The 8,273-nt window shown below is 36.8% G+C and overlaps 1 protein-coding gene across 4 annotated transcripts; it reads left to right on the forward strand.

Annotated features, from left to right (window-relative positions):
* Positions 1-317: 317 nt before the first annotated feature.
* LOC104230731 (protein argonaute 10-like) lies at positions 318-7,885 on the forward strand. Of its 4 annotated transcripts, none has more exons than XM_009783609.2 (22): positions 318-582; positions 1,639-2,236; positions 2,562-2,770; positions 3,089-3,238; positions 3,361-3,494; positions 3,639-3,748; positions 3,887-3,993; positions 4,102-4,240; positions 4,326-4,442; positions 4,562-4,669; positions 4,761-4,832; positions 5,152-5,274; positions 5,379-5,538; positions 5,626-5,747; positions 5,899-6,036; positions 6,131-6,273; positions 6,357-6,419; positions 6,573-6,636; positions 6,708-6,843; positions 6,924-6,997; positions 7,251-7,377; positions 7,496-7,885. In XM_009783609.2, exons 2-22 carry the CDS (start codon positions 1,751-1,753, stop codon positions 7,678-7,680), a joined length of 2,967 nt encoding a protein of 988 aa, XP_009781911.1. In that variant the 5' UTR covers positions 318-582; positions 1,639-1,750; the 3' UTR covers positions 7,681-7,885. The 4 variants fall into 4 exon arrangements, with proteins under 4 accessions (XP_009781911.1, XP_009781912.1, XP_009781913.1 ...); XM_009783610.2 differs by having other exon boundaries at positions 566-654; XM_009783611.2 differs by lacking the exon at positions 318-582 and adding an exon at positions 712-905.
* The last annotated feature ends 388 nt before the right edge of the window (positions 7,886-8,273 follow it).

Below are 8,273 nucleotides of genomic sequence, written 5' to 3' on the forward strand. Positions count from 1 at the left end.
AGGATATATTTAAATCAATAATATTACCACATGAATATGTTTGGACCCAAAATATAATAAAATATATATTTAAATTTTGATTGTATATAAAATTATTAATTTAAAATTCAATAATTTGAAAATGCGAGAATCCCGGACGCAGAAAAAGTGTGGTTAGAAACAGCAGCAAAGAAATAGTGTTGGTGTGAAAAAAGCAAAAGGGGTGGTATACGGCAAGGGACATTGAAGTATGAGAGTAGGGGGAAGAAGCTAACAAAGGCTTTAACACGTGATAAAGAAAACAGCAGATGCACTTTGCATGCGTACTCTCTCTCTATATATAAAAGGGAAGATCCATTCATCATCTTCATCATTATCTCTCTTAAGAGTTTCACTTGTTTGTTTCAAGTTTCAAGTTTCAACTTTGAACTCTTCACTTTTTAATCTCCTCCACTCTCTCTCTCTCTTGTTTCCCTCTTTTTAGTCTTTGTCCCCATCATTATTAAAGCCCACTACACTTCTCTATTCTGCTGCTTTAATATTCTTGGAATCAAGCTACACACATCTTTTCAAAGACTTGCTCTTTCATGGTTCCATTCATTGGTGATTGATTCTTCTTACTTCTTTATTTAAACACTTCATTTCTTTGGTTTCAGTTTAATTTACTGCTGGCTGGTGAGTAGGAGTGATATTACTACTATTTTGTTTGCTTTTTTGAGTGTTTCAAGGCGTTTTTATTCTCTTCTTGAGCAGTCATATATGGTTTTCACATTTACTCATGCTTTGTACATTATCGTACAAGTCTTTCTTTGTCTCATTTGTGTTGGATGTATTCATCCCTTCTTTCGTTTTTCTGGTACAAAGTTTTGGCTTTGCTTTAGGGACAACTTGCTTCTTTCTTCTCTGCGTTCCAACAAATTAATTTGGTAAATTAAATAAAACAGTTCTATACACACATTTGTGCACATGTTTATACTACTAGCTAGTATTTAATGAATCTATGTTTTCTTTTCTTTTTTCCTGATTCATGGATGTATATTGGGTTTCCAACAGAAACATCTTAAAGGGTTTTTGGCTTCTAAGAAAATTTTCTCTTTGTCTCTAACTGGGTGTTGTTTTCCTTACTCCTTTTCTGGTTTTTCTTTTGCTTTCTTGAAAATTACACTAGTTTTTCCTGCCCCTTCTTTCAACTGATGTTCATGCAGAAGGAGAGAAACAATGTTAGAAATTTTTTCTAACATTGTTTTGTGTTTTGTGTGTATGCATTTATATTAAGGTGGTTTTATTTCTTTTTCATTTTTTTAATCTTTTGCAGTTTATCATCATTTCACTATTTTCACTTGATGGTCTGCAGTGACAAAACCTGTGACAATTTAATTGCAAAATCCATTTTTTGATCCAAAAGCTGTAAATCCATTAATGTCTAGCTGCTGTTGTGTATGTTTTTGGTTTTATTTGTTGAAAGAAAATGTGAAATGTTTGGATTTATACCTGCAAAGGTAATGGAGGTGTCTGTAGTAAGCAGAAACAAGAAATTGCCATTCTTTGTTGATGACTATTCTTTTTGCTTTTGAGTGTGAAAGTATATATGAATATACTTGATGCCAAATATCATCATGTTGCTGACATGTGTACACTTTCTGTTTTTGGTTCTTTCAGTACAATAATCTTGAAATCTTGAGTGTGAAGAACTCTATTGGACTGTGCCATCTAGTGAAGGACAATTACTTTTGAACAGTTTTCTTGTGCTTATCACATTAGCAGTGAAAACATGCCTATAAGGCAGATGAAAGAAGGTTCAGAACAACACATTGTGATCAAACCTCAGTTGCAAAACACCATGAACCCACTTCAGAAAAACCCCAAGACTGCTCAAAATGGGAAAGGGCCACCAATCACAGAACCCCAAAACAACAAAATCCATAACACAACATCATCACCCCCATCAAGAAACAGAGGAAGAAGAAGGGGAAGAGGAGGGAGAAAGTCAGATCAAGGTGAGGCCTTTATGAGGCCAAGTTCAAGGCCTTGCACAGCAGCAACCAAGCCAGTTATAGTAGCAGCAGAAAATGTGTTAAATGTGTCAGTCAGCAGCAGCTCATGTCAATTAGTGGCTGCTGGTTCAGGGTTTCCTTCTTCAAGCAAGTCTTTGTGTTTTGCCCCAAGACCAGGTTATGGCCAACTGGGGACAAAATGCATTGTAAAAGCAAACCATTTTTTGGCTGAATTACCAGACAAGGACTTAAACCAGTATGATGTAAGCTGCTATTTTATTTTTGATGGTTTTGAAACTGGTTTCTTTGAGCATCTTTCAACACTATAGTAAATCTTGTGTATTGCTTTGGGGCCCTTAATCTGACATCCCTTTGAAGTTTATGTTTATGGAGGTCTCTCTCTTTTTTTTACCCCTTCTTACACATGCTTTTACTTTGCTTCTACCCTTAGTTGAGTAGTAGGATGTATCTCTTTTGTTTTTTAGTAGCATTAATGACACACTGAATTTTGGTCAGACTGTTTGTGATAATTCTCTTTGTATTTTTTTTTTGTATGTATATGCCCCCTTTAAACCACCTTTTTTGCAGGTTACTGTAACCCCTGAAGTGTCATCAAGAAGTGTAAACAGAGCAATCTTAGCAGAACTGGTGAAACTGTACAAAGAATCAGACCTAGGGATGAGATTACCAGCTTATGATGGCAGGAAATCTCTCTACACTGCTGGTGAACTTCCTTTTAAGTGGAAGGAGTTCACCATTAAGCTTATTGATGAAGATGATGTGATCAATGGTCCAAAGTAAGACTCTTTATTGCTTTGTCCTCATTCATTTTGGAGGGTTCTTTAAAAATTAACCACTATCTAGCTCTAAATGTATAAAATGCTTTGTTAAAATATTTATAGTACAAAAATAATACATCATAATCCCATTTACTTTTTTAAACTAGCAGATCCTACCAAATTAATTAACAACATGTTTTGTTTTCTTTTCTCACTCATCAATCAACTATGTCTCAATTTATGGATTATCTGAATCGATTCAGCTCTACTTAGGCCTATTTCATTCCAATACTAAATAACTTTTTATTTTTCTTTTGCGAATTGTAAAATTTTCAGGAGAGAAAGAGAATATAAAGTGGTGATTAAGTTTGTCGCAAGAGCGAATTTACATCATTTGAGCCAATTTCTAGCTGGTAAGCGTGCCGATGGTCCACAAGAAGCTCTTCAAATTCTGGACATTGTTTTGAGAGAGCTTTCAATCAAGAGGTAGACACTCAAATTTGAGTCATTGTAATGGAGCTTTGACCAAAAGCTCTTCAGTTTTTGGACATTCGTGTATGATTTTTGTTGAGTTGATTTTATCTCTGATAACACACATCTCTTAATAGGTATTGTCCTGTTGGAAGATCTTTCTTTTCCCCTGATATCCGGAAACCTCAGCCTCTTGGCGATGGTTTAGAAGCATGGTGTGGATTCTACCAGAGTATCAGACCTACCCAAATGGGCTTGTCCCTTAATATTGGTAATTTATTGTTAACAAATATTCAGATTAAATATGATCAAATTTATTTTCTGGCAAGTAAAGAATTATTATGATATGATGTGATTATTGTTAATGTAGTTAGTTATTCGTAACTGTGGTTGATGTTCGGACCCCAAACAACAGATATGGCTTCAGCTGCATTTATTGAAGCACTACCAGTGATAGAGTTTGTAGCCCAGCTTCTTGGAAAAGATGTGTCGTCAAGACCCTTATCTGACTCTGATCGTGTAAAGGTAGCAGCATCTACAATATAGACTTGAATGATTCCCTTTTCATGTTATTGCTATTAGTATATTTTTTGCATTGCTTTTACATGAAATGTTTGGTCACTTCTAAATTAACTGTTAATTTTGCCTGCAAATGCCATCTAGATTAAGAAGGCTCTTAGAGGAGTGAAAGTAGAAGTGACACATAGGGGCAATGTCCGGAGAAAGTATCGAGTTTCAGGACTAACATCCCAGCCCACAAGAGAACTAGTGTAAGCTTTTGCCTTTGCCTTTGTATTTGTTATTCTAACATTATCATATATTCGTTCCAAGAGTGATAAAGCTTAGGTTGACCTAATGCTCATTGTTGCTTTGCTCAGTTTTCCTGTTGATGATAATTCAACAATGAAGTCAGTAGTGGAATACTTCCAAGAAATGTATGGCTTTACTATCAAGTATACGCATCTTCCATGCCTTCAAGTAGGGAACCAAAAGAAAGCCAACTATTTACCTATGGAGGTGAGAATATTACTTGATGTTTTGTATAGCTAGCTTCATGTCTCTTTTCTGAAGTGTGAGCTATTCTCTGTTGCTGTGTTTCTAGGCATGTAAAATTGTTGAGGGACAACGATACACTAAAAGGTTGAGTGAAAAGCAAATTACTGCTCTGTTGAAGGTCACGTGCCAGAGACCAAGAGATCGTGAAAACTCAATTTTGCAGGTATGTTGTAATATTTTTATCTTTCATGCTTCCTCACTGTTGTGCTGGAAATTTTAATGTGTGCAACACACCTAAATGGACTTGAATGATTCCCTTGTCATGCTGTACTTGAAATATAGACTGTTCAACACAATGATTATAATGAAGATCCATATGCAAAGGAGTTTGGGATCAAAATCAGTGAAAAGCAAGCATCGGTGGAAGCTCGCGTGCTGCCTGCTCCATGGGTAAATCACTCTACATGAGCTTTCACTCTTCATTCTTAATAAACCTGAATTTTTTTTCCTTTGACATCTATTTCTCTCATTTCTCCAACAGCTAAAATATCATGAGACTGGGAAGGAGAAAGATTGCCTGCCTCAAGTTGGGCAGTGGAATATGATGAATAAGGTCCTTTTTCCGCTTGTTTCATAGTTCAACTTCTACTTGATTACTTTCTTTTAGTTGTTACAACTAGCGAACCATCAGTTACTTACTAATTCTATGCTGCACCATTCATGTATTAATGTCATGTTTTTTTTTTCTTGTCTTGATGGTGAAAAAAAATGGACCCAATATCTCACTCTATGTTCATTACTTTATACTTATTTATTGTCTCGCTTATTCTTCCTATCTGGTACCGATGTGCTCCTTTGTGGTTTCTCAGTTACTATGTATTGTCTCTTTGTGCTTTCCATTTTGCTAAAAGCTGTGCTTGATCTGTGCACAGAAAATGATCAATGGAATGACAGTTAGCCGTTGGGCTTGCATCAATTTTTCACGAAGTGTCCAAGAGAGTGTTGCTCGTGGCTTTTGTAGCGAACTGGCGCAGATGTGTCAAGTGTCTGGAATGGTAGTTGTTTCGCAAGCTCCTTATCTTTGTTCCTTGTCCATTTCTCTTTCACTCCATGTTTGATTATAGATACGAAGGCAATTGACCTTAGCTTATGCTGACAGGAGTTCAATCCAGAACCAGTAATTCCAATATACATGGCCAGGCCAGATCAAGTAGAGAAAGCCTTGAAGCATGTTTATCATGCATGTGTAAACAAGCTAAAAGGCAAAGAACTTGAGCTTCTATTGGTCATTCTTCCAGATAACAACGGATCCCTGTATGGTATGGCGAAATAAATTTCATTTTGTTGAATTGAGATAAGTTTGAAGATTGCATTGTTCCAGGATGTCTTACATCCTTATCCTGTAGGTGACATAAAGCGGATATGTGAGACTGATCTTGGTTTAATATCCCAATGCTGTCTGACGAAGCATGTGTTCAAGATCAGCAAACAATATTTGGCAAATGTCTCCTTGAAGATCAATGTCAAGGTGCATCCACTTGCTATTCTATTAAGATAGTCACAAAATGTCCATATTTGGTGCCTTGGAGGTTCCTTTTCCCTTTGTGATTTTGCTAATTGTAAGATGCATCTTTTGTTTCAAAATTTGCACTCTTACGAATACTCTGTTGTGGGAGCAGATGGGTGGTCGAAATACTGTCCTGTTGGATGCTATTAGCTGTAGAATACCATTAGTAAGTGATATTCCGACCATCATATTTGGAGCAGATGTGACCCACCCAGAAAATGGAGAAGACTCTAGCCCTTCAATTGCTGCAGTAAGTTCATCATTTGAGACCACGCTCCTTAATCTCCTCTTTCCCGATACTTGGATGTAAAAGGAAGCTCAATTTCCTATTCTGGCTGCTGCAGGTAGTAGCTTCTCAGGATTGGCCTGAGGTGACAAAATATGCTGGCCTTGTTTGCGCTCAAGCTCATAGACAGGAACTCATACAAGATTTGTACAAGACATGGCATGATCCTGCACGTGGAACGGTTAGTGGTGGCATGATAAGGTATGCCTACTATCTCTTAGTCTTGCTTCTAATGTATTTGTTTTCTTCCCTTATGGTGAAATGATTTTGCACTGATTTTGCAGGGATCTCCTAATATCCTTCAGAAAGGCCACTGGCCAAAAGCCACAAAGAATAATCTTTTATCGGCAAGTCCCTCACTCTAAATATTAAATATACTGGAAGTTTCACATGCTATATCTGCTGCAATTCCGAGACATGCATTGAAATGGATGGCTTTTTTCATTGATTCTTTTGATTTGCTTAACTTTCCCTAACTTATTAGAGTATCTTGTGTACAGGGATGGAGTGAGCGAAGGGCAATTTTATCAAGTACTTCTTTTTGAGTTAGATGCAATTAGGAAGGTTGGTGCTAATCCTGTCAACGCCTATTCCCATATATGATTTTAGCCTAACTAGAAGGTTATTTTGTGCAGGCTTGTGCATCTTTAGAGCCAAATTACCAACCACCAGTAACTTTTATCGTGGTACAGAAACGGCATCACACCCGTCTATTTGCTAACAATCACAAGGATAGGAGTAGCACGGATAGGAGTGGAAACATATTGCCTGGTAAACTATCCATATTCTTAGACACTTTACGAATACTGTCAAATATCATGAATGCTGAGTACCATTTCTTGCTTCATCAGGTACTGTGGTTGATACAAAAATCTGTCATCCAACAGAGTTTGACTTTTATCTTTGTAGCCATGCCGGCATTCAGGTATAACTACCTTTTCCCTTATCTAAGATAAATGAGCAGGTTTTCAGATCGAATTTGACAAGAGGGGAAACTGATCCCATAAGGAACAATTTATGAAGGAATCCTTTATCGAAATTCACAACCTTCTCTTAAGCTTATTTATCTGATGCTACAGATTCTAACTATATGTTCACTATATTTTCTAACTTCCTCACAAACACCTTACAATATTAGCCATTACATCTGTTATTGATGCACTATTTCGTGTTGGCAGGGTACAAGTCGACCGGCTCATTACCATGTTCTGTGGGATGAGAACAATTTCACAGCAGATGGAATTCAATCCTTGACTAACAATCTCTGCTATACATATGCAAGGTGCACGCGTTCTGTCTCTGTGGGTAAGTGGAAACTGTAAAACAAAATTCCTATTGCTCCTTGGGTTATAATCCTATTGCTTTATTTGCTTAATCAAAATTCCATTTTAACGTTTCCAAGTTTTAACTGAATGATTTGCAGTTCCTCCAGCTTATTATGCACATTTAGCTGCATTTCGAGCTAGATTCTACATGGAACCAGAGATGGCAGAAAATGGTGGCAGTCCTCATAAAGTCGGCAAGGCTATAAGAGAAGGTGGAGAGAGTGGTGTTCGACCATTGCCTGCTCTAAAAGAAAACGTGAAGAGAGTAATGTTTTATTGTTAGGAAGAGAAACATGGAGGGAGTAGCAAATAGGTAATGGGAGTAGTAGTAGTAGTAGTAGTAGTAGTAGTAGTAGTAGTAGGTGTTAACAGACCACATGCATCGTCTATCTTTCTTTGTATATGTATGTTGACGTTGATCATCATCCTAGGTTAATTTTCATGTCAGTTTTAATGATGTATAGCGGCTCTATTTTCATTTACTGGTATTTAGCTAATGGCAGCAGTAACAGAATAATTCAATGTCCTTATCAAGCCAAAGTTACGTGCGATATATGATGGAGCAAAAGCTCTTGAAAATCCTAATTAGAGCATGTTGGATAAGTCTTCGATCTGGAGACTAGAGGCAACAGATATTTACTTCGATTAATCAACGCAGAGAATTCTTTATTCTCAACACTCAAGCTCGAGACTTTCAGCGTTGTTCACAAATTTGAGAAAGGAGAATTTAGACTATCTAAATTCTAATGTAGCAAAAGTAAGATTCCATGGTGTTAAATCAACAATTAATTTGAAGTATAAAATGATAATATTTGATCGATGGTTGAAACTCTTCTTGTTGAAAGGTAATGCTGTTAGCTCTTGGAATTGGGTGGA

The sequence above is a fragment of the Nicotiana sylvestris genome, chromosome 1, assembly GCF_000393655.2.
Source record: "Nicotiana sylvestris chromosome 1, ASM39365v2, whole genome shotgun sequence".
Lineage (NCBI taxonomy): Eukaryota > Viridiplantae > Streptophyta > Magnoliopsida > Solanales > Solanaceae > Nicotiana > Nicotiana sylvestris.